The 26863-nt window shown below is 42.6% G+C and overlaps 1 protein-coding gene across 1 annotated transcript in view; it reads left to right on the forward strand.

Moving 5' to 3' along the window:
* LOC120056758 (follistatin-related protein 4-like) overlaps window positions 1-26863 on the forward strand; it is a 141136-nt gene that overhangs the window by 105490 nt on the left and 8783 nt on the right. Inside the window, exons 5-12 of the mRNA XM_039004966.1 lie at window positions 3964-4130; window positions 15734-15854; window positions 17950-18111; window positions 21500-21634; window positions 22205-22231; window positions 23032-23150; window positions 23718-23867; window positions 26570-26677. Of these exons, the coding sequence (XP_038860894.1) occupies window positions 3964-4130; window positions 15734-15854; window positions 17950-18111; window positions 21500-21634; window positions 22205-22231; window positions 23032-23150; window positions 23718-23867; window positions 26570-26677 (989 nt within the window). The remainder of the gene's footprint in view (window positions 1-3963; window positions 4131-15733; window positions 15855-17949; window positions 18112-21499; window positions 21635-22204; window positions 22232-23031; window positions 23151-23717; window positions 23868-26569; window positions 26678-26863) is intronic.

Raw genomic sequence — 26863 nt, forward strand, 5'->3', positions numbered from 1 at the left:
TCACTGGGGGATATGGCCGATGTTCTACATCAGAAATCATGATTTGGCCACAGAGGATCATTGGCTTCTTACTCACTGGGGATATGGCCGATGTTCTACGCTGGTGCTAATAAGATAGGCTACTGTTTGCTTAATTAAGTTAAGCATTTTGATAACCAAACGACAGATTGGAGTCTTTTCATTGTCATCTCTTTACAGCAATAGCGATTGGCTTTCCAAACAGATTTTCCGCAATTGTATTTTTAAATATTGCGATACGCCTGGCTGGGTCTCTCTGATTTTCACGGACAGTCGCAACTCAACAATCATCTATTTGGTATTTGCAGCAAGCTCTGCGCAAATTGCGGGCCTTTCCGACTGTGGGGATAGGCAATGCAATTTAAAACAACCCACAGCTTCTTTTTTTAAGAAGCCGATGATCCTCTGTGGCCAAATCATGATTTCTGATGTAGTAGCCTATTTTGTATGCTTTTATTTATTTCTGTATAGACAGGAGTAAGCTAATTAGAGTATTGGCAATTTAATCAAATTTACTTTAGGGAAAGCTTCCCCTAGCCTTATGGACACGCCACCTATGCCTTCTAATGTGTCATAAACACAACCAGTCCTGATGTTTTCATCATCCGGTACGCTACCCGCACACATTCATCCACTCACAAAATCATTTCAGCATCCAAACCCCAACAGTGCACTGTGCACCGGCAATTTGATGATTAGAAAGAGACATATGTTACGAAACACCTACATGTATTGTAATGACGTTCTGCGATTGTCATTAGGTTTACACGTGTAGCCTGAATTGATGCATCCACTGTTGTCCAAGCACGCCTTGGTATCGGCCACTCATCTCTGCCTTGTCCACAAGCATCTCTGCCACTCATCTCCGCCTGTACAAAATGTAAGTGTACTCCTCAAACCACAATGCAATTTGTAGCATATACCACCTGGTGTCCTGTCAATTCGTACACGTTTCATGTGTCTGACATGCAGTAATGTTAAGTAATGGTGTAGTAACCTATAGGTTTTTGGGGCATGTTGTATTAATTGTGATAAGCTCATGTTTTACCGGTACGGCGTTCCCCCACTATTTATTTTGCTGGGACGCTGTACCGGACCATACCGCCTTACTTTCACCCCTGACTATATATTACTGAATTTAAAAAAAGTTATTAAAGTATAAATTACCAAGCTTATGATAGATTGCCATAGAAGCTATTCAAGTATAAATTACCAAATTTATGATAGATTTCCATAGAGTTTCTGTTAATTACCAAAATTACTGAAGATTCTGGTAACTGTAGTAAACTACTGGTAGCTTTGCAACCCTAGTGGTGGGGGCGGAATATAAGGGTAATAATTTGTTCATTGCACATTCACTACAACTAATCCCAAAAATAGATTATATTTGAAAATAACAATCATTATACCTTGATTACATTGAGACACGATCATGTCAATTTTTTTGTTTGTGAGAATACTTGGGAACACATTTCCTGAATTAAACTCATTTTAGCTGGTTTCCTGGTGATTTTACAGTATTTTGTGACCCCTGCTATAAACCAACATGTCCTTTTCTATTAATTTATTCTATACTCATATGCTGTACAACATGTGAGGAAAAAGGGAAACTGGCTACTCAGCCATCTGCACAAATCTGTCTGTATATCATTGAGATATCAGTAACATGACAATGTGCAGTGTGCATGACAGACCAGGTGTAGTGAGCAATAGGCTTCCCAGATGTCAAATCAATGTACTCTGCCCTCTGCATCGGCCTGCCTCTCACAGCCCACCCTGCCGCCCCAATCACTGCTGAGTAGATTAAACCCTACCTAAAAGTGGAAAGGTATCATACCAATGGCATAGTTAAGGTTGACAGGAAGACAGAGACGACAGGTACGAGCCACAGGATCACCTATGAAGGTATTTGGTATGACACACTTTCAGACCTGCTCTCCTAATCACAGTAATCCTATAAGTAACCCTGTTACTTTACTGTAATGTCATAAAGAGCTTTTTTTTGCTTTCAGTAAAAAGTAGTTTGTTTTTTAACTGAGTGAAGGATCAGCACGCAATGTAACAATCTAAGTAGTTATTGATATCATTAGATGACAACAGTATCGCGGAAGTTCAGCATAACAGTGTGATTTAAATTTAAAGGCTTCTTTCCCATGTTAGCAGACACTGTATTCACGGTAAACTCTGCATACTGTATGTCGGCTCAATTGGAAATTACCTTTGTATTTCTATCGCGCAATCTGTAATGCTTCAGTGATACGGATTGAGTAGAGCCCTAAATTCTTCTCTCTCCTTGTTTCAATAACATTGGGTTTGGACGTAATGTGCTCTCTGTATTCAGAACCTGTTGAATTCTGTTTGCGTAAGCCTTCATAAAAGGTACATCAGAACATATTGAATTAATTCTATGAGAAAAGCATTCTGGGAGATTTGTCACAAGTAGGTTCCAGTCATGGTTGTGTTGTCATGTAGGTTATGTTGTAGCAGGTTGTGTTGTCATGTAGGTTATGTTGTAGCAGGTTGTGTTGTCATGTAGGTTATGTTGTAGCAGGTTGTGTTGTCATGTAGGTTATGTTGTAGCAGGTTGTGTTGTCATGTAGGTTATGTTGTAGCAGGTTGTGTTGTTATGTTGTAGCAGGTTGTGTTGTCATGTAGGTTATGTTGTAGCAGGTTGTGTTGTCATGTAGGTTATGTTGTAGCAGGTTGTGTTGTTATGTTGTAGCAGGTTGTGTTGTCATGTAGGTTATGTTGTAGCAGGTTGTGTTGTCATGTAGGTTATGTTGTAGCAGGTTGTGTTGTCATGTAGGTTATGTTGTAGCAGGTTGTGTTGTTATGTTGTAGCAGGTTGTGTTGTCATGTTTTGCTGTTATGTTGTTGTCTTAGGTCTCTCTTTATGTAATGTTGTGTCTCTCTTGTTGTGTCTCTCTATATTTATATCGTTTTTGTTGTTGTTATTTTTAATCCCAGCCCCCGTCCCCGCAGGAGGCCTTTTACCTTTTGGTAGGCCGTCATTGTAAATAAGAGTTTGTTCTTTAACTGACTTGCCTAGTTAAATAAAGGTTAAATAAAAATGTATTAAAAAAATGTCTAGCAGAGCTACTTACCGGTAGTCCTTCTAAACGCAAGGTATTATATTCTGAAATTTAACTAGGGGGATTGTGAGTCAACTAGTTGAAGCAACATTGTGTGTTTCCAACATATTGAAATATGTCAGACATATTTATTTTTATCTCGTAAAAATCACGATTGGATTCACCAAAATATTACCATCATATTCACCATTGGATTCACCAAAATATTACCATCAGAATCACTATTGGATTCACCAAAATATTACCATCAGATTCACCATTGGATTCACCAAAATATTACCATCAGAATCATCATTGGATTCACCAAAATATTACCATTGGATTCACCTTAAGATTCACCAAAATATTACCATTGGATTCACCAAAATATTACCATTGGATTCACTGTAGGGAAGGTATAAACCAGCCCAGCAAGAGAGGAATGCCCATTGTAATTTCATATACACAGGGGAAGAGAGCTAACTGTTTCCATCCAATCCAATTCAGAGTGGGAAGGGAACATGGATTTGCTCAGGAGTTCATCCATGGTTGGCTCCATTTATATTTCTGTCTGGTGTCTGGGAATCTTTATTTATTGAACAGGTTATTTGTATTTGTATTTATTATGGATCCCATTAGCTGCCGCATTAGCTGCCGCCATGCGCTTGCATGCGTTACTTGATGTGGAATAGGTTGGAGGGTTCATTCAAGGTAATTGGAGAATCCAGTGGGTTCTGGTAGTCTTTAATAGTTGATTCTAAGATTTGTATTTGATCATGTATATGTTTTTGCTGTTTGTTCTTTGTAAATCTCTCTCTCTCTCTCTCTCTCTCTCTCTATATATATATATATATATATATATATCCACCTACAGAGGTTGTTCAGTTGAGCCTGGCTGAGGACCAGAGAATGAGCATCTCCACGGTAACGGTAGGCCTCAGCACTGTGCTGTCCTGTGCCATCCAGGGGACGCTGCGGCCACCAATCATCTGGAAGAGGAATGGGATAATACTCAACTTCCTGGACCTGGAGGATATCAATGTGAGTCCTGGGCAAGAGCAAATGGCTCTTGAGGGTGTAAAGCTTTGCTTTGTAAAATCTTGATGTTAAATGGTTCCTCACCCTGAAAAAAATCATGGCCCAGCAGAAAATGCTGAACATACCCTTTAAGTTGTAAAGCTACATATCATGTTTTGACATGAATAAAGTCATGCAACTATGAGCCTATCTGCTCATGCTAACCCTACAAAATATGGTTGTGATTAACACAAGCAGAGGCCTCCACCCCAAAACTGCAGATGTGAGTTTGTGTAACCCTTTTTTCCATCTTTACATTTAATGGGGCTTTTCAAGGTGAAACACTGAACAAGTGTCCAACATTGTGAACTTTGATGTGTGGTGTTTTTAGAAACGCTGCTTTTAAGACATTTATAATTGGGCCTTTGATTAATATTTGATAATCCTCAGAACATGTCTCAGCAGGGGCTCTTCACATTGGTTTAATTTTTTTAATCAATAACGTTAGATAAAGGTTCACAGAAAATAAGTAAGAAATGCTAATTCCCATTAACCCAATTTATGCATCTTCTTCTCCCAGCCTGTTTAAAAAACAAAACAAGCAGGCCTGTGTTTTTCCTCTTGCTTTGAATCATTGGTTCTAATTGTAAATAATGTAATGATTTGGGTCTCAGGAGCTCTGCCAGGTGTCTTGCTGATCTCAAAGAGCACAAACCATATTAAAATGATTTTTTTTGCAAATCCCAACATGGCAATGCATGGGAATTGGTCTTGGCTGCATGTGGTTAATGAACTATAGAGCGGCCGCGGCGGCGGTGGCGGTGCGCTGTTTAGTTCAACTGCACAGCTGACAGCGTGGGACTGTGTTTATCCATCCACCAGCTAATTAGAATTCTCTAATTGAATGTTAATGAATTGGCCAGAGAGCCAATAAACAATGACATGCACGACAACTGGCATGTGCTTAGGCGGGGTCGCGCTGAGGACAAGGAAGTGGGAGAAAACAAGGTCCTCTGTGTAACATGAGACTACTACTGTTTCCATGGAGTTAGGTTATGCCGTGATAAATAGTGTGTGAAGACAATTACAATTGTCACTAATGAATAATTATAAATAATAACTTTTACGAACATGAAGGTGTGCACGATAAGAAATGTGCCATTCAGCATAATGTGTTTCCATGTAATCCTTAGGCAGTGTTACGCTCTTTTAATGCTTAGAGTCTGCATGGGAAGTGTTGCCTGCTATTGTGTAATACCACTGCATCTCAATGAAGAACAAAGAATAGAAAGCATACTGATCGAAGGCCTCGTGTGTGATTTGTCGCTGTGACATGGTGAGGTTGGACCCAGGTGCAGAGAAGAGACCAGACGAGGAATCAGCGGTTAAGGATAAACATAATACTTTACTGAGAAACGGTAACAGAAGGACCACAGTAACACTGGGAAATCAACAAAACTAAGTCTCAAAAACTCACTCAGGAGACAAACGCACACGGTGCATAATTCAAGCTTCAGCAAAGGACAACAGAAAACACACCTCTTTTAACAGGGAAATCATAATGAGTAAATAAGACACACCTGAGTGTCGTTAATGTTTCTAGGACGGTCTCTGCCACCCTCATTTAGCTGTGATTCAAACTCCGTCCAGAAAGGTTCTGACATTATGACACATTTAGCTGTGATTCAAACTCCGTCCAGAAAGGTTCTGACATTATGACACACTTAGCTGTGATTCAAACTCCGTCCAGAAAGGTTCTGACATTATGACACATTTAGCTGTGATTCAAACTCCGTCCAGAAAGGTTCTGACATTATGACACATTTAGCTGTGATTCAAACTCCGTCCAGAAAGGTTCTGACATTATGACACATTTAGCTGTGATTCAAACTCCGTCCAGAAAGGTTCTGACATTATGACACATTTAGCTGTGATTCAAACTCCGTCCAGAAAGGTTCTGACATTATGACACATTTAGCTGTGATTCAAACTCCGTCCAGAAATGTTCTGACATTATGACACATTTAGCTGTGATTCAAACTCCGTCCAGAAATGTTCTGACATTATGACACATTTAGCTGTGATTCAAACTCCGTCCAGAAAGGTTCTGACATTATGACACATTTAGCTGTGATTCAAACTCCGTCCAGAAAGGTTCTGACATTATGACACATTTAGCTGTGATTCAAACTCCGTCCAGAAATGTTCTGACATTATGACACATTTAGCTGTGATTCAAACTCCGTCCAGAAAGGTTCTGACATTATGACACATTTAGCTGTGATTCAAACTCCGTCCAGAAAGGTTCTGACATTATGACACACTTAGCTGTGATTCAAACTCCGTCCAGAAAGGTTCTGACATTATGACACATTTAGCTGTGATTCAAACTCCGTCCAGAAAGGTTCTGACATTATGACACATTTAGCTGTGATTCAAACTCCGTCCAGAAAGGTTCTGACATTATGACACATTTAGCTGTGATTCAAACTCCGTCCAGAAAGGTTCTGACATTATGACACATTTAGCTGTGATTCAAACTCCGTCCAGAAAGGTTCTGACATTATGACACATTTAGCTGTGATTCAAACTCCGTCCAGAAAGGTTCTGACATTATGACACATTTAGCTGTGATTCAAACTCCGTCCAGAAAGGTTCTGACATTATGACACATTTAGCTGTGATTCAAACTCCGTCCAGAAAGGTTCTGACATTATGACACATTTAGCTGTGATTCAAACTCCGTCCAGAAAGGTTCTGACATTATGACACATTTAGCTAGTTGTGGAAAATTGCCTTAGCTGGAATCAGACCCATTTGCTACAACGTAAAGGTAGAATTACTCTCTCTATCTCTGTCTCTATCTCTCTCTCCCTCTCTCACATTTTACATATTGAATTGGGAACTTTTCTTCAAAGTAATTGTGTTGTGTTTTGGAGAGATCAAGTCTGTTACCCTCTAATTTGATTGGGGGCGGCATTACATGTACTACTGAGAAAGAAAACAATGTTTCATAGTTCCAGACCACCCTTTACTGAACCACAGGAAGAGATATACAGCTTGATTATTCTAAGGAAATTATTCAATGAAAATAAAGGTCCCACTTTATATGACGTTCGTCTTCAAAAAGCCTTCATAATGCCTTCATAAGCACTACATAAATGTGTTACAGAGCATATATGACCGTATGTCATGCTTTATAAAGGGTTTATAAATGTGACATAACCCAGTATGTCAAATATGATATAAACATGTTCCTTTATAAAGGGTAACATGTTGTCGTGAAGAATGGCATACGCTGTAAAGTGAAGTCATGTTAGTCACATTACACCTAATCTCGTCCCCAGACACTTCTGGTGGACCAACACATCAAACTTGGCCTTCATTAGTTAGGGTTAGGTTAAAAATAACATTTTAACAAGATACATTGTGGAAATGTGCAGGGATAATTATGACTTTTTGACTGTGTTAAGTTGTGACGATGACAAATACTTCACTCAGTAAGGTCACTCCTATATAATTCTACGATCATTCCCACTATGGCCAACTTTGAATGATTATATGTGCTGTGTGAGCAATAGCCTGGGGACGACGTGACACCAAGAAACACTTACACCCAACCTAAAGAAATTGAAAGTGTCTTTCTTCTGGAACCTAGTTACACAAATACGCTCACAACAAAAACTAGCCATACCTTGCTGTGCTGGGCCCAGTCACATCTTTGACACATTCACCCACTCCCCTGTTGAAAGATCAGCCACAAAACTTTGGCACCATTGTAACAGGTTGTAATCAAGCCCTGGTCGACAGCATGGGAACAGAAGAGGAATACCTGATGTGGTAGTCTCATGTGACACACACACACACACACACACACACACACACACACACACACACACACACACACACACACACACACACACACACACACACACACACACACACACACACACATCGGCACATCAACCAATTTAAGTACCTCTCACACCCTACAGTAACCTGTAGTTCATGAGAGAACCTTCATAACTCAGCAGAACGGTTATAACCTATTGATTTACACTTGACGTAGTGTCCTGTAATACTTCGTTTGAAGTGAGACACCTTCGGTCATTCATAACCCATCCATAAAGACTCTATATCACATTATGCTGTACTTAATTGAAAGTCAGACACCTTTGGTAATTTTATAACACATACATAAATGCCTTATATCAAATGGCACTGTACTTACTATAAAGTCAGAAACCTTTGGTCATTCATAACACACAAAGGCTTAATGAGGTAAACACAAATGTATTACAACTTAGGGAATTATCACTAACAGCTCAAACAAATACATTTTTAATTGTACATTAAAAAAACTACAAATATATTAAGTTTAAAAAAGTCCAGCAATGCAATTACATTGGACATTACACAGGGCTGTGAATAGTGTAGCTTGTCTCTGAGCTGGCAGACAAATGGATCTTGCCTCTCTTCCTGATGGAGATACTGCATGTTGGTAACAACAAAGAAAGTTAGGAAATGCCTTTGTTAAACCATCTGGATAAGGGCATTTATGTGCTGCGTCTTCCTTCATGATCTGGCCTCTGTAAATTGGTATAGAATCATCTTGAGCCCCTCTGTCGAAGATGCTTGGACCTTCTTTCTTTATATTTTCAGTGGTGTCGTTAATAAACACACCCCCATAAAGAAAATTTGAATTAAAAACAGGTTCAGCCCCTGGTTCGACCGTGATCTGGCAGAGTTACTCCACCTCAAGAATTCCATTTGGCAAATCGCTCGGCACACGCATACTCAGGCTGACCGGCTCTCATTCAGGCAAATTAGAAATAAGTACACTCAGGCTATGCAGAAGGCCAAATTTAGTTACTTTAAGGCCCAGTTCTCTCTCTGTGGGTCTAACCCAAGAAGTTCTGGAAAACGGTTAAAGACCTGGAGAATAAACCCTCCTCCTCACAGCTGCCCATGTCCCTTAATGTTGATGATGTGGTTGTTACTGACAAGGAGCACATGGCTGAGCTCTTTAATCACAACTTCATTAAGTCACGATTCCTATTTGACTCTGCCATGCCTCATTGCCCGTCCAACATTTCCTCATCTTCCACCCTTCTAATGCAACTAGCCCTGATGCTCCTCCCTATTTTTCCTCTGCCACGCTACTTGCTACACGCTTTCTTGTTAACAAACTATCGTTTTGGCAAGTCGGTTAGGACATCTACTTTGTGCATGACAAGTAATTTTTCCAACAATTGTTTACAGACAGATTATTTCACTTATAATTCACTGTATCACAATTCCAGTGGGTCAGAAGTTTACACACACTAAGTTGACTGTGCCTTTCAACAGCTTGGAAAATTCCAGAAAATGATGTCATGGCTTTAGAAGCTTCTGATAGGCTAATTTACATCATTTGAGTCAATTAGAGGTGTACCTGTGGATGTATTTCAAGGCCTACCTTCAAACTCAGTGCCTCTTTGCTTGACATCATGGGAAAATCAAAAGAAATCAGCCAAGACCTCAGAATTGTAGATCTCCACAAGTCTGGTTCATCCTTGGGAGCAATTTCCAAACGCCTGAAGGTACCACGTTCATCTGTACAAACAAAATTATAAACACCATGGGACCACGCAGCCATCATACCACTCAGCAAGGAGACACGTTCTGTCTCCTAGAGATGAACGTACTTTGGTGCCAAAAGTGCAAATCAATCCCAGAACAACAGCAAAGGACCTTGTGAAGATGCTGGAGGAAACAGGTACAAAAGTATCTATATCCACAGTAAAACGAGTTCTATTTTGACATAACCTGAAAGGCCGCTTAGCAATGAAGAAGGCACTGCTCCAAAACCGCCATTAAAAAAAGCCAGACTAAGGTTTGCAACTGCAAATTGGGACAAAGATCGTACTTTTTGGAGAAATGTCCTCTGGTCTGATGTAACAAAAATAGAACGGCTTGGCCATAATGACCATCGTTATGTTTTGAGGAAAACGGGGGACGCTTGCAAGCCGAAGAACACCATCCCAACCATGAAGCACGGGGGTGGCAGCATCATGTTGTGGGGGTGCTTTGCTACAGGAGGGACTGGTGCACTTCACAAAATAGATGGCATCATGAGGTAGGAAAATTATGTGGATATATTGAAGCAACATCTCAAGACATCAGTCAGGAAGTTAAAGCTTGGTCGCAAATGGGTCTTCCAAATGGACAATCACCACAAGCATACTTCCAAAGTTGTGGCAAAATGGCTTAAGGACAACAAAGTCAAGGTATTGGAGTGGCCATCACAAAGCCCTGACCTCAATCCTATAGAAAATATGTGGCAGAACTGAAAAAGCGTGTGCGAGCAAGGAGGCCTACAAATCTGACTCAGTTACACCAGCTCTGTCAGGAGGAATGGGCCAAAATTCACCCAACTTATTGTGGGAAGCTTGTGGAAGGCTACCTGAAATGTTTGACCTAAGTTAAACAATTTAAAGGCAATGCTACCAAATACTAATTGAGTGTGTGTAAACTTCTGACCCACTGGGAATGTGATGAATTAAATTAAAGCTGAAATAAATCATTATCTGTACTATTATTCTGACATTTCACATTCTTAAAATAAAGTGGTGACCCTAACTGACCTAAGACAGTGAACTTAAAAAAATGTAATGTCAGGAACTGAGTTTGAATGTATTTGGCTAAGGTGTATGTAAACTTCCGACTTCAACTGTAAGTGTACAGCCACTCCACTGTATTCAATCAGTTTTTTTGAACAATAACAAATTTCCCTTTATGAGGTACGTCATTTAAAAAATATATATTTTACCCCTTTTTCATGGTATCGAATTGGTAGTAGTTACTGTCTTGTCTCATCGCTGCAACTCCCGTACAGACTCGGGAGAGGCGAAGGTCGAGAGCCATGCGTCCTCCGAAACACAACCCAACCAAGGCGCACTGCTTCTTGACACAATGCACATCCAACCCGGAAGCCAGCCGCACCAATGTGTCGGAGGAAACACCATACACCTAGCGACCTGGTCAGCATGCACTGCGTCCAGCCCGCCACATGAGTCACTAGTGCACTATGAGACTATGCTGGCCAAACCCTCCCTAACAACGCTGGGTCAATTGTGCGTCGCCCCATGAGCCTCCCGGTCGCGGCCGGCTGCGGCAGATCCTGGGCTTGAACCCAGAATCTCTGGTGGCACAGCTAGCACTGTGATGCAGTGACTTAGACCACTGTGCCACCCGGGAGACGCATGAGGTCCGTAATTTGAGTCACAACATGTTGACACTAAGAAAATAAATAGAAATGTATGATCCAGCTGTGTGGTGCCCACCGAAGCCTCCCTCCCTGACCATGTGCTTTCGCTCTCCAAGGCTGACGTGGGGAAAACTCTCAAAAGAGTGAATATTCACAAAGCTGACCAGCCGGCGGGCGTCTTCTCAAACATCTTAAACCTCTCCGTAGTCCCCACTTGTTTCAAGGTGACTACCATCGTTCCAGTGTCCAAGAAAACCAAGGTGACATGAAGTGTTTTGAGAGGCTTGCCACTTCAAGGCCAGCATGCCAGGCACACTGGACCCCCAGATGCCATTTCCATCGCTATTCACAAGTCCCTAACACATCTGAACACGAGGAACACCTATGTGTTAATTGACTACAGTTTAGCATTCAACACAATTGTACCCTCCAAGCTCGTCAACAAGCTCAGAGCCCTGTGTCTGGAACCTACCCTCTGCCACTGGATCCTGGACTTCCTGATGAGCAGACCACAGGCTGTAAGGATTGGCAACAACACCTCCTCTTTACTGACTCAACCCATGGGCCATCCAGGGCTGTGTTCTCAGCCCTCTGCTGTACTCCCTGTTCACCCACGACTGTGTAGCTTTGCACAAGACCAACTCCATCATCAGGTTTGCTGACGACACCACAACTGTAGGCCTGATAACCAACAAAGATGAGTCAGCTTATAGGTAGGAGGTAAGTCGACGGGCATTATGGTGCCAGGACAACAACCTCTCCCTCAACATCAGCAAAACAAAGGAGTTGATTGTTGACTTCAGTTAGCAGAGGAGGGAACATGCCTTGATCCACATCAACAGGACTGCAGTAGAGATAGTCAGCAGTTTTAAGTTCCTCGGCGTCCACATCACAGAGGACTTGACATGGACCAACAACACCACCACTCTTGTCAAAAGGGCGCAACAGCGTCTCTACTTCCTAAGGCAGTTGAAGAAATTCGGCATGCCACCCCGGGTCCTCTGCAAATACTACAGCTGGACCATCGACAATATCCTGACCAGTTGCATCACAACCTGGTACAGGAATTGCTCCATCCACGACTAAAAGGCCCACCATCAAGGACCCCACACACCCCAGCAATGAGCTGTTCATTCCCTTACCATCAGGTTAACGGTATCTGAGCATGAGGTCTGATACCAACAGGCTTAGAGACCGTTTCTATCTACAAGCCATCAGACTGCTGAACACTTGAACTGGACTTACCACCTATGCTGACTCTCTGCACTCACGCACGCACGCACGCACACACGCACACACACACCAACACACATTCACGCTACATGTTGCAACTGCTGCTACCAGACTCTTATTTACTATTGCTAATACTCCACAATTTAAATGATTGTCACCCAATAGCTCCTTCCCCAAAACACGTGTAAATATTGGACTATAAATTGTGCCTTCCTGTATTATAATAAATGCTAATGTAACGATCTTCGTTGGGAGAAAGAGAGGAGGACCAAAATGCAGCGTGGTACGTATCCATAATGTCTTTTAATGAGAATGAATACGACAAAATACAAAACTAACAAAGTGAAACAAAATGAAAACCGAAACAGTCCCGAATGGTGAAAACACTGAAATGGAAAATAACCACCCACAAAACAAAATAGAAAACAAGCTCCCTAAATATGGTTCCCAATCAGAGACAACGACTAACACCTGCCTCTGATTGAGAACCATATCAGGCCAAACGAAAAACCCAACATAGAAAAACAAAACATAGATAACCCACCCAACTCACACCCGGACCACACTAAAACAAAGAAATAACAAAAGAACTAGGGTCAGAACGTGACAGCTAACATGTTTATTCTATTCTACTGTCATTTACTTTATGTTCGTATTCTTATCTGTATTATTTCTTATTGTTGTTGCATTGCCTTTCATTGGACGGTGTGTAACATGTGTATCCTTTACATACTACTAATCGAACTTGAAAGCTGTACATGATTTTCAGTATTTCTTGTTTAACCTTTCTAGCCCAGGGGTTCAGCTAGCGGAACAGGAACACCCACAACATTCCGCTGAAAAGGCAGCGCGCAAAAGTCTAAAATATATTTTTTAAATATGTAACTTTCACACATTAACAAGTCCAATAGAGCAAATGAAAGATAAACATCTTGTTAATCTAGCCATCGTGTCCGATTTTTAAAATGCTTTACAGCGAAAACACAACATATATTTATGTTAGATCACCACCAAATCCAAAAAACACACAGCCATTTTTCCCAGCCAAAGATAGTCACACAAAAGCAGAAATAGAGATAAAATTAATCACTAACCTTTGATAATCTTCATCAGATGACACTCATAGGACATCATGTTACACAATACATTTATGTTTTGTTCGATAATGTGCATATTTATATCCACAAATCTCGGTTTACATTGGCGCCATGTTCAGAAATGCCTCCAAAATATCCGGAGTAATTACAGAGAGCCACGTCAAATAACAGAAATACTCATCATAAACTTTGATGAAAGATACATGTTTTACATATAATTAAAGATACACTGGTTCTTAATGCAACCGCTGTGTCAGATTTTTTTTTTACTTTAGGAAAAAGCATACCATGCAATAATCTGAGACGCCGCTCAGAAATACACAACATTTCTCCGCCATGTTGGAGTCAACAGAAATACGAAATTACATCATAAATATTCCCTTACCTTTGATGATCTTTCATCAGAATGCAGTGCCAGGAATCCTAGTTCCACAATAAATCGTTGTTTTGTTTGATAATGTCCATTACTAGTGTCCAATTAGCTACTTTTGCTAGCACTTTTAGTTCACATGTCCAAATGCTGGCGCCGGTCCAGGCGAACTCGGACGAAAACTTCAAAAAGTTATATTCCAGGTCGAATAAACTGGTCAAATTAAGTAGAGAATAAATCTTCAGGATGTTGTTATCATATATATCCAATAACGTTCCAACCGGAGCATTTCTTCATGTCTGTATAAGTAATGGAACACATGGCCAAATCATGACTAGCGCGCGTGACCAGGAACTAGCATTCTGCCAGACCACTGACTCAAATAGCTCCCATCTGGCCCCACATCACACTAGAGGCTTCATTCCACGTTCTACAGACTGTTGACATCTAGTGGAAGGCGTAGGAAGTGCAAACAGATCCATATATTACAGGGAATTGAATAGGCGATGACTTTAACATCGACCCTTCTCAGAATTCTCACTTCCTGTTTGGAAGTTTGCCTGCCATATGAGTTCTGTTATACTCACAGACATAATTCAAACAGTTTTAGAAACTTCAGCGTGTTTCCTATCCAATAGTAATAATAATATGCATATATTAGCATCTGGGACAGAGTAGGAGGCAGTTCACTATGGGCACGCGATTCATCCATCCAAAGTGAAAATGCTGCCCCCTATCCCAAACAGGTTTTAATCATATAAACCTGTACTGGAACTAAATAAGAAGAATCAGCGCAACACAGTTAAGTTGATCTCTTATAGGGATAGACGCTGTAGGATAGATTTTCCTGGGGGGCCCCTCTGGCTGCACATTTCGTTTTTTGCCCTAGCACGTCACAGCTGATTCAAATAGTCAAAACTTGGTTGGTTATTTGAATCAGCTGTGTAATGCTGGGGCAAAAACCATAACGTGTACCCAGGGGGGGCCCAGGATCGAGTTTGGGAAACCCTGCTGTACAGTAATTAATCTCTAAAGCAGTGTCTACTGTTTTCATATGTTCCGTAAAGCCTTTCTAATGTCCGTCCTAAGTATTTCCTCTTCAGTACCTTTCCTCACCTTAAAGCATAGAGACCATTATGTCCTCATCCACTCCCATCTCGTTAGTCTAATGAGAAACAGTAGCTTCTTAAAGCACGTAGTGGGACGATCGCTTGCGGCAATAAACTCCAAGTCTTTAGTCTCTGTTTAGGGAGAGATGTGTTTGGTTATTAAGGTAGCTAACTCCACACATCTGCACACTGTCAGTCCGCCACATACTGGGACACCACTGTTTAGTGTCTTAATCCTCCTTAAGCCTCGCTGAAACCCCAAGTGAGTTGTGCATCCTGAAAAACAACAACTGGCTCCATTAATCACTCTAATGTTCTTTGTATTTTTAACCCTTCCTATTTATCAGACTGATTGAGCGTGACGACAGGGCTCCAATCCCCATGCCCGTCCCAACATCTAGGGACCACGTTGATTCATGGTCTATATGCTTCTCATCACTCCATGGTCCCCTGTTGTGTGCCCTGCCTCCCTTACCTTCCCTCCTTTACTCCTCCCTTACCTCACATCCCTCCCCTCCCTTCTTCCCTCCCTCACCATCCTCCACTGCCACCTTCCTCTTCCCCAATAGGACTTTGGTGATGACGGCTCCCTCTACATCACCAAGGTGACAACCATCCATATGGGGAACTACAGCTGTCATGCGTATGGATATGAAGAACTCTGCCAGACCCATGTACTGCAGGTGAATGGTTAGTAATGGCATATACTTGACATTTCATGGTCATTTGATGGCATGTGTTCACCAGAATTTTGACCTGACTAAATGTGTTACAGTTGCAGTGCAATCATCGCTGCGTTCAATGTTAAATTCCTGGTTTTTGTTGTTGGTTTTTGAATAGATGACAAATAGTTTTAATAGATAAATAGTTTGAATAGATAACAAATCATTTGAATACAGGTAGATAACAAGTAGTTTTAATAGATAACAAATAGTTTGAATAGATAACAAATAGTTTGAATAGATAACAAATAGTTTGAACAAATAGTTTGAATAGATAACAAATAGTTTGAATAGATAACAAATAGTTTGAACAAATAGTTTGAATAGATAACAAATAGTTTGAATTTGAACAAAAAGTTAGATGCTTTCGTGGATGAAGGACCTTCCAGGGTCAGGACTGGCAATCCCTGTCTCAACCCCTGTCTCAATCCCTGTCTTAACGCCTGTCTCAACCCCTGTCTCAACCCCTGTCTCAACCCCTGTCGCAACCCCTGTCTCAAATCCTGTCTCAACTCCTGTCTCAACCCCTGTCTCAACCCCTGTCTCAACCTCTGTCTCAAATCCTGTCTCAATCCCTGTCACAAATCCTGTCTCAACCCCTGTCTCGACCCCTGTCTCGACCCCTGTCTCGATCCCTGTATCGACCCATATCTCAATTCCTGTCTCAAATCCTGTCTCAAATCCTGTCTCAACCCCTGTATCAACCCCTGTCTCAAATCCTGTCTCAACCCCTATCTCAACCCCCGTCTCAACCCCCGTCTCAACCCCCGTCTCAATCCCCGTCTCAATCCCCGTCTCAACCCCCGTCTCAACCCCCGTCTCAACCCCCGTCTCAACCCCCGTCTCAACCTCCGTCTCAATCCCTGTCTCAACACATGTCTCAATCCCTGTCTCAACCCCTGTCTCAATCCCTGTCTCAACCCCTGTCTCAATCCCTGTCTCAATCCCTGTCTCAACCCCTGTCTCAACCCCTGTCTCAATCCCTGTCTCAACCCCTGTCTCAATCCCTGTCTCCACCCCTGTCTCAACCCCTGTCTCAACCCCTGTCTCAACCCCTGTCTCAACCCCTGTCTCAACCCCTGTCTCAACCCCTGTCTCAACCCCTGTCTCAACCCCTGTCTCAAATCCTGTCTCAACCCCTGTCTCAACCCCTGTCTCAAATCCTGTCTCAGACTCTCTTGGCAGCAACAGTGTCCCAATCACAAAACATGGCATTGTTTTCAACATGTCCCACATATTATCATAGAAAGCAAATCAAGTCTATACCCATGGTGTTTTACTCACCCTACTCAGATGATTCCACCCTGAGCATGTACAGTGTTATATCTACAGTACATCAAATAGCCAGCAGGAATCAGCTCAGAGGGGCTGGCTGCAGGCACTTAGCAAAACACACTGCTCTACAAAATCATTCCCATAAGTCTTTTTTTGCTGAGACTACGTGTGATTGCCGGGCCTTCCTCTTCATTGAGGACCTTGGGAGTGCCGTCTGTACTGTATCAAATCAAAGATAACAATCTCAATTTCCCGAGCATTATTTCATTTTGCTCGCACAGATATGCACAGACAAAAATAGCCTGAAATGATTTTCAATTAACAAGGATTATAGGCGTGATTGTGTGTTGTAAGGCAGGATTTAGGCTAATTGCAAAACGATACAGCTGCATCTGAGACATTCAGTTGAAGAGGGAGGGAAATGTTTGCTTCCTGGAAGGAAGGTTATCTTCGAAGACAATTACCATGTGTTTGTGTTTGGATATGAAGTGTTTCACCTGTAAATAATGACTGGGGCTGCTCAACAAAGTGGATTTTCTTGCCTCTCCTATATTGTGTGTGCCTTCAGATTCACCTTCTTAACTTCCTTCAATAGTGGTCTTATTTGGTGTTATAAACATTTGCGCTGGACTCTGTTGTAACGCAGTGCCTGTAGCTATGTGTGATTTTGTGTGGTACTGGTGTGAAATGAAAGCCTTTCTGCCTGCTGTGCCTGTGTAATTATACCTCTCTGACTCCACTCTATTGTGGCTATGTTTGTCTCTGTGTGTGTGTGTCTATGTATTCAGTTCCTCCAGTGATCCTGGTCTACCCAGAGACGCAGGCCCAGGAGCCTGGTGTGTCTGCCAGTCTGCACTGCCACGCCGACGGCATCCCAGACCCTAAGATTCTGTGGCTGAAGAACGGCATGGACCTGCAGCCCAGACCCTCCAAACAGCTCTCCCTCATCGGTAAGGCACCAGGCTACTCCTGCTCACACTCACAAGACTGTATGTGTTCTAAATTACACCCTATTCCCTATATAGTGCATTACTTTTGACAAGGGCCCATAGGCAATATATAGGAAATAGGGTGCCATTTGAGACGCACCCTGTTATTACCATCACAGCGACTCTTGTTTAGCAGACACACCATTATGAAGGGAACCATGGAGGTGTTGCTATACTACGGGCTTATTCTGTGTCACACCCTCCTGTGTTGCCAAATCCAAGTTTAGGGTCACCGTTTTGATTATTGTTATTTTGCCAGCCACTGATTTTAGAAGAGTAAATATCCAATCCAAGCCTTTGAAGAACATGATAAAGAAAAGATAGAACAACCGTGTGTGAAAATGAATTATACAGCAGCCAGCCATGTGAGAGAGTTGAACGGGAATTTCAATTTCCGAGGGGACACAAGAGAGTGTCTTTTATGGAGTAACCCTCATTAGATAGCAGTTTACAGGCTGTGTGTGGATCATTACCTGTGGTAATAGCCTGTTATCAGACTTCAGATTCAGCTGAAACAAGGGAGGTTCTGCAAGGTTCATATATACATTAACATCCTGCAATCCAGCTTCACAGATCTGCCAACTGTCACTCTCACAGCCCAGTTTAGACGTGGCAGATCCGTGGAGCTGGATTCCAGGATGTTCATTTAATTGCTATTTGGGGTAGATCTGAAAATACCCTTATATCTAGTAAATGTTTAACAGGGTGCTCAAACATAAGAGTCTACAGAATGAAGCCGTTTTCCAGAGTTATACTCTTAGCTTATTTGGCAGAATATTTGAACATTGGATCAGTATATAGGTATTCCAACTCAGAATTAGATTAGTTTCCCCTCTGGAACTAAGGCTAATGTTGGTCTTGTGGAGCTCACGAATCCTGCCAGGGTGAAGGGGAGGCTACAGTACTCACTGATGTTACCAGGATGAGGGGGAGGCTACAGTACTCACTGATGTTACCAGGATGAAGGGGAGGCTACAGTACTCACTGATGCTGCCAGGATGAGGGGGAGGCTACAGTACTCACTGATGTTACCAGGATGAAGGGGAGGCTACAGTACTCACTGATGCTGCCAGGATGAGGGGGAGGCTACAGTACTCACTGATGTTGCCAGGATGAAGGGGAGGCTACAGTACTCACTGATGCTGCCAGGATGAGGGGGAGGCTACAGTACTCACTGATGCTGCCAGGATGAGGATGAGGCTACAGTACTCACTGATGCTGCCAGGATGAGGGGGAGGCTACAGTACTCACTGATGCTGCCAGGATCCTCTACATCAGGGGTGTCAAACTCATTTCATGGAGAGCCTTGTGTCTGCTGGTTTTTTATTTTCCCTTTCAATTAAGACGTAGACAACCAGGTGAGGGGAGCTACTTACTGATCAGTGGCTTTAATTCATCAATCAAATACAAGGGAGGAGCAAAAACCCGCAGACACCACTGAGCTCTCCGTGGAATGAGTTTGACACATTTTATAGGGAAAGTAAAACAACTGAATGCATCGTCTGCATTTAACCCAACCCCTCTGAATCAGAGAAGTGCGGGGGGCTGCCATAATCAACATCCACGTCTTAGGATCCCGGGGAACAGTGGGTTAACTGCCTTGCTCAGGGGAAAAACAACAGATTTTGACCTTGTCAGCTCGGGGATTCGATACAACAACCTTCCGGTTACTGGCTCAACGCTCTAACTACTAGGCTACAATGGGAGTGTTCAATAGGCTCAACTATTAGGAAAAGGTGCTGTCCAAAGGTCTGACTGCTTAGCCCAACTGGGTTAGCCCAACTGGTGGGTGCTGTCCAAGGTCCTGACTGCTTAGCTCAACTGGGTTAGCCCAACTGGTGGTGCTGTCCAATGGCCTGACAGCTTAGCCCAACTGGTGGTACTGTCCAAGGTCCTGACTGCTGAGCTCAACTGGTGGTGCTGAATGGACAGCTGCATTATCCCCTTTTGTATAGAGTAAGGACATATATCAGCTCTGTATATTTGTCTATATGACGCATTCTGAACGATTTAACCCCCCTACAAGTCTGAAAATCCCAGTATCTGTTCCCTTGTTATTCATTTTAAGTGAGAAAGTAATGCCTAACTATTGGCAAATTCTTAATTGATCAAGGCATGATTAAAATTGATCAAGGCATAATTCTGGATTAGATGTAATGGCGACAGTGTCTGGTGTTTAATGTGGGGCGGGTCACTCTGTACGTCATCACTTTACTCCCCCTAAAGAGGAGTTAGAAGAGTGAATCTGAATGCAAACTATTGTAGAAACATCACCCATTTATCTGTGCATTTCACTAAAATAGACAGTTCAAATACAAACGTGTGTTTTTCAGGTGGTAGAATTGTCAGTAAAATCCATTGTTCTAAATGAGAATGAAGAAAATGTATATTGCATTATGTGTACATTGGTGCCTGTAAAAGTTGTTCATGTTAGCCCAGGGTTTATCTCAGGTCCTGGCTCTTTCAGGTCTTGTTCAGCACTATGAAGTTATCCTCCTCTGCCTGCCAGTTCACATATAGGAGATACATGGAAAGAGATCAAGAGAGGGGGATCAAAGACGACAAAGAGAGGGAGGGAGAGATGAGAGGAGGAACGTGAAAGACTGGCACATGATCTTTGACACGGCTCGTGAAAGCAGCTGTCTGACACGGGTGTCCTTCACTCCTGCTGCAGTGTTGTGAAAATTGCCTTGTTGTGATCAAGGCAACACTGCAGCAGCGTGAGGATGAGGAGGGATGGATGTGAGTGTGAGAACAAGCCATAGATCATAAAGGGCTAGTGTCAGAGAGCTAGGGCTGCCTCTGCTGCCTCTGATAGCACTCACTGTGTCCTGAGATATATCACCTTTGCTTAAAACCTGACGAATACACACACACACACACACACACACACACACACACACACACACACACACACACACACACACACACACACACACACACACACACACACACACACACACACACACACACACACACACACACACACACACACACACACACTCTCTAGTTGTACTGTCAGAGCGCTGCCTCTCTCTGATGATAGCACTCACTGTGTCCTGAGATATATCACCTTCCCCTGACACTAGATCTCTGGGAACAGAACAGAGAGGATTCAGTCAAAGGATATTTTGAGGAAGGGTTGTTGTGTTGTCATCACAAGGGTTCAGGCTTCAATGGCTTGTGTTAGTGAGACGTGGGTACATAGTTAGTTGGCTACTTAGATTAGCTTTGTTCATTCATTTAGAAAAACACAGTGAGTGTATTGCTAGGTGGGAGGATGTTACAGCCATGGAAAATGTGTACCGGTGTAGAAACATGTGGCTTAGCTGAGACTCCTCTGTAACAGCGAATGGGAGCGAGCTCCACATTGGCAGCGTACGCTATGAGGACACAGGAGCCTACACCTGCATTGCGAAGAACGAGGTGGGGGTGGACGAGGACATATCGTCTCTGTTTGTGGAGGACTCAGCTAGAAAGACACGTAAGTGACTGAGAGTTTACTTCAAGTAGAACATGGATAAATGCCTCAGCGATTTTCACAAGGTATTTTTGGCAATGAAAATGTATACAGTAATTAGCACAATGTTACAGTATATTGGCATACAATTAACAAAAAGCTTACGCTTTATTCTATGGTATCTTTCTGTATAAAAGAAAACAATGTGAGTGACATTTTTTTTTACAGCCTTTCGGTTTAGATTGTGTCAAATGCAATAAAACAACAAGGATATATTTATGCTATTGTGTTAATTGAAGTATTTCTGCATCTGTAAAGAATCACTCTTGCTAAATGTGTTCTGTCCCACTTTTTTTTAAATGACTTGATATGACATGGTATCTCTCTCTCTCTCTCCTGCCCGCCCTCTCTCCCTTTCTCCCTCTCTCTTTCCCTCTCTCTTTCCCTCCCTCTTTCCCTCTCTCTTTCCCTCTCTCTTTCCCTCTCTCTTTCCCTCTCTCTTTCCCTCCCTCTTTCCCTCTCTATTTCCCTCCCTCTTTCCCTCTCTCTTTCCCTCCCTCTTTCCCTCTCTCTTCTGTCATTCTGATGCTGCAGTTGCTAACATACTGTGGCGGGAGGAAGGTACTGAAATATACCGTTGTATAACACTTTGTACCATTTGTTTCTTTTCTTTTCAATTCACTTCTACAATGGACCAACATTCCTCTGAATGTCTATGTTTTGTCCTGTGAATATGTTAATTTTGTATATTCATTATGTGTATATTTTCTTGCTGAAAACGTTATTTCACAAGACTTGACCATGAAAATATAACACAAATGCAAACAGTTTTTATACTGGGCTGGACCACATGTCAGCACACATAACTCTTCCTCTATATTCTAGTTGTGACACCACACATGTGTATGAGAATAACTATGGCTGATTAGAGAGCAGAGAGGCCCATTGTTTGAATCTTGTCCAGCCCTGATACTGATTGTGCACAGACAGTATCACCAGCCGTAATGTCCCATCATGACCGTGTCAGCAGCACTCAAGGTTTTGATTGTATCTGGTTATCCTATACAATGTGACCTGCCATTCCAACACAATATGCTTTTCCACAGCATAAACAGCCTTGCTGCATGTCCTTGTCCCTGTAAGCATCAATCTGTTGTCTAATTACCAGCTGTTGTTTAGAGTCAGGTGTCAGGCCTGCAAAATGTTCTCGAGATCATAGCGGCCATCAAGTTTCAAAAGGCGTCTCACAATGAACTCGCTAGACATGTTGTTCACAGTCACTGACTCTGCAGTGAAAATGCCTGACAACTCCATCAGTCATTGACTAGTTCAGGTGCTGCTAACAGGGTCTGTGTATTCTCTGTAAGGCTTTTGAATGTGAGAACGTCAGCAGAAGCTCTTTTGATTTCCTAACTCTCCAGGTTTGAGCGTGGGAAACATGTTCTATGTGTTCTCTGATGAGGGCATCACCGTGCTGCAGCCCAGCGAGTGTGAGATACGTAAACACATTGAACACACAGAGAGGATCGTGGCCAGCTATGTGAGTCCTCCTGTCAATCTATGTACTGGCTGTAGAAGATAATGATGCAGGTGTTTTGGGACTTTTTATGACTTGAGATGATATTGAAGATGTACTACCAATACATATGGAAAAAACCTCACTCTTACAGATATACAGAGGTACACACATCCCCCTCACTCCACTACAATCCATTGCTAGTAACTGTGCCCTCCGTTCACTAAATGTTATAGGATTACTCATGTCCATTAGTCAAAGACCCCAGGTCAATAGCTCACAGTAACCCTGCACGTCTGTAATATACTAGAGAACATCACTCTCCCAAAGCAATGGGCTTTAGTTGATAAAAGCGGCTTGTTTCTCTGAGGGATTGAAGTTTTACTGGTTGCTGTAATTGTATTACAGATCGATACAAACTCAATAAGTCATGTGTTAGCCCATTGCTGCTGTAAACAGCATTTTCTCTGCCGTATGCATGAGAGAGAGGGGGCCACTCTTCGAATATGGTCCTGTGTGTGGAGTGATTAACTGTGGATTCACCTTCTTCTTCATTCCTTCTTTCTTCCCTCCATCCCGTTCTTTCTCCAGGAGGAAATGTGCCCTAAAAGTGAAGGTGTGTCCCCTCAGCACTGTTCGTGGTCCTCAGCGGTCAGTGTGAGGGATAAGTACATCTACGTCACCCAACCCCTTCAAAAACGCCTGCTGGTCATCGACACCCAGGCCCAGAAAGTGGTGCAGGTTGGTTGGTTTTATTAATCTTCTCTATAAGCCGTTTAGAGGGCCGTCCCCCGAAGCTTTCACCAACAGTGGGATGATGGCTTGAATGAAAGTCATTATTTTTACCACAAGAAGAGAGAGGGAGAGAGAGTGAAAACAGATAGAGAAAGAAAGAAAGAAAGAGTGCAAAGAGAGGGAGAGAGAGAGCAAAGAGAGGGAGAGAGGGAGCAAAGAGAGGGAGAGAGAGAGCAAAGAGAGGGAAAGAGAGGGAGCAGAGAGAGAGAGGGGGGGAGTGGAGGGTGAAGAAGAGTGCTGAAAATAGAGAAGCTGGTGTTTTCCTCTCAATCGCCAAGCTCTGCCACACTTCTCCATACCCTCACTGGTGTGTGTGAGGGCACATCATGCCTTTCTCTCTACCTACTTCTCCCGCCCTCTATCTCTCTCTACCTCCCGCCATCTCTCTCTACCTCCCTTTCCCTCCATCTCTTTCTACCTCCCTTTCCCTCCCTCCATCCCTCTCAACCATCTCCAGTCGACACAGACGTTTCAGGAAGGCTTTTTTTAAAGAGTGAAAAATAACACCCTTATTCTGATCATGTATTTCCTTAACAACAACACCTAGCTAACCGTTACAAAATAGTCATTTTCATTTGCTGTCACGCTGCATGATAAAAGATAATGAACAATATTTATTTTACCTTTATTTAACTAGGCAAGTCAGTTAAGAACAGATTTTTATTTACAATGACGGCCTACACCGGCCAAACCCGGACGACACAGGGCCTAATGAGCGCCGCACCATGGGACTCCCAATCACGGCCGGTTGTGATACAGCCTGGATTCGAACCAGGGTGTCTGTAGTGACGCCTCAAGCACTGAGATGCAGTGCCTTAGACCTCTGCACCACTCGGGAGCACCATGAAGAATGAAGTTGTAGTTGTAGAACTATTTAGCAGAAGAAAGGCTGAAAAAACTGTCTGTTAAAAAACAGTGACATGATAGTGAATGAGTGTTGTGTCTATAACAAACTAGAAGTATACGTATGCTGGGATGAGTGGTCAGTTGCCTGTAAGTCTCATTGTTTGGTACAATGACCCCTCCCTCCACCCTCCTCTGACATGTGAGTGACAGCATGACGGTCAGAACCCCGCCATTCTCTGAGGGTCTGGCAGCGGGAGGGCTTTCCACACATACCTCACCAGTTGAAAATAAATAGGCTGACCTCCCATTACTGAACCCATGCCTCTGTCATGTTTCACTGGGGTTGCGATTGGGGAAGGGAGGGGGGTCGTCGTATGGCACGCTGCATGGCCATGGGAGCGGTTCATTGTTTGTGTTATTCCTCCCTGTTGACAATGCACCCGACCCAGTGTTGAGTCCCCATCTGTGTGTCTCTCTCTCTTCTTTCGTTCGTTCCCCCCTCCTCTCTCCTGTAACTATTCTCCAGGTCGTTGCTATAAATAACAATGTGTTCTCAGTCAACTTACCTGGGAAAATAAGGGTAAAATAAATGTCTCTCTCTTTCCCAGCTCTCTCTCTCTCTCAATTCAATTAAAGGGGCTTTATTGGCATAGGAAACATATGTTTACATTGCCAAAGCAAGTGAAATAAACAATAAACAATAAACAACAGTCAATTTTACACTCACACAAGTTCCAAAATAATAAAGACATTTCAAATGTCATATTATGTATATATACAGTGTTGTAATGATGTGCAAATAGTTAAAGTACAAAAGGGAAAATAAATAAAAAGAAATATGGGTTGTATTTACAGTGGGGTTTGTTCTTCACTGGTTGCCCTTTTCTTGTGGCAACAGGTCACAAATCTTGCTGCTGTAATGGCACACTGTGGTATTTCATCCAATAGATATGGGAGTTTATCAATTCTTTGTGGGTCTGTGTAATCTAAGGGAAATATGTGTCTCTAATATGGTCACACATTTGGCAGGAGGTTAGGAAGTGCAGCTCAGTTTCCACCTCATTTTGTGGGCAGTGTGCACATAGCCTGTTTCTTCTTGAAAGCCAGGTCTGCCTACGGCGACCTTTCTCAATAGCAAGGCTATGCTCACTGAGTCTGTACATAGTCAAAGCTTTCCTTAAGTTTGGGTCAGTCACAGTGGGCAGGTATTCTGCCACTGTGTAATCTCTGTTTAGGGCCAAATAGCATTCTAGTTTGCTCCTGTTTTTGTTAATTTTGTTAAGTTATTATCTTTTTGTTTTCTAATGATTTGGTTGGGTCTAATTGTGTTGCTGTCCTGGGGCTCTGTTTGTGTTTGTGAACAGAGCTCCGGGACCAGCTTGCTTAGGGAGCTATTCTCCAGATTCATCTCTCTGTAGGTGATGGCTTTGTTATTGAAGGTTTGGGAATCGCTTCCTTTTAGGTGGTTGTAGAATTGAACAGCTCTTTTCTGGATTTTGATCATCTGCAGGTATCGGCCTAATTCTACTCTGCATGCATTATTGGGTGATTTACGTTGTACACTGAGGATATTTTTGCAAAATTCTGAATTCCGAGTCTCAATTTGGTGTTTTTCCCATTTTGTGAATTCTTGGTTGGTGAGCGGACCACAGACCTCACAACCAAAAAGGGCAATGGGTTCTATAACTGATTCAAGTATTTTTAGCCAGATCCTAATTGGTATGTTGAAATGTATGTTCCTTTTGATGGCATAAAAGGCCTTTCTTGCCTTGTCTCTGAGATCGTTCTCTCTCTCTCTTCAGGCGGTAGAGACAGACCCTTTCCCGGTGAAGCTGCTCTATGACAAGTCACATGACCAGGTCTGGGTTCTAAGCTGGGGCAGCATGGAGAAGTCCCACCCAACCTTACAGGTAAGGAGTTATTGGTGTGTGGTGTGTGCAGGTGAGTGTGTGACTCTATCTTGGTCCATTCGCGTGTCTATGCGTACGTGTGTATAAGTGAGTATTTGTTTGTGTGAGTATTTAATATATGTATGTTTTACAATATTTACCAGTCAGCAAACTGAAATTCACAGCTGTGGCACTGTAGGCATGTGA

This window comes from Salvelinus namaycush, chromosome 12 (genome assembly GCF_016432855.1).
Source record: "Salvelinus namaycush isolate Seneca chromosome 12, SaNama_1.0, whole genome shotgun sequence".
Classification (NCBI taxonomy): Eukaryota; Metazoa; Chordata; class Actinopteri; order Salmoniformes; family Salmonidae; genus Salvelinus; species Salvelinus namaycush.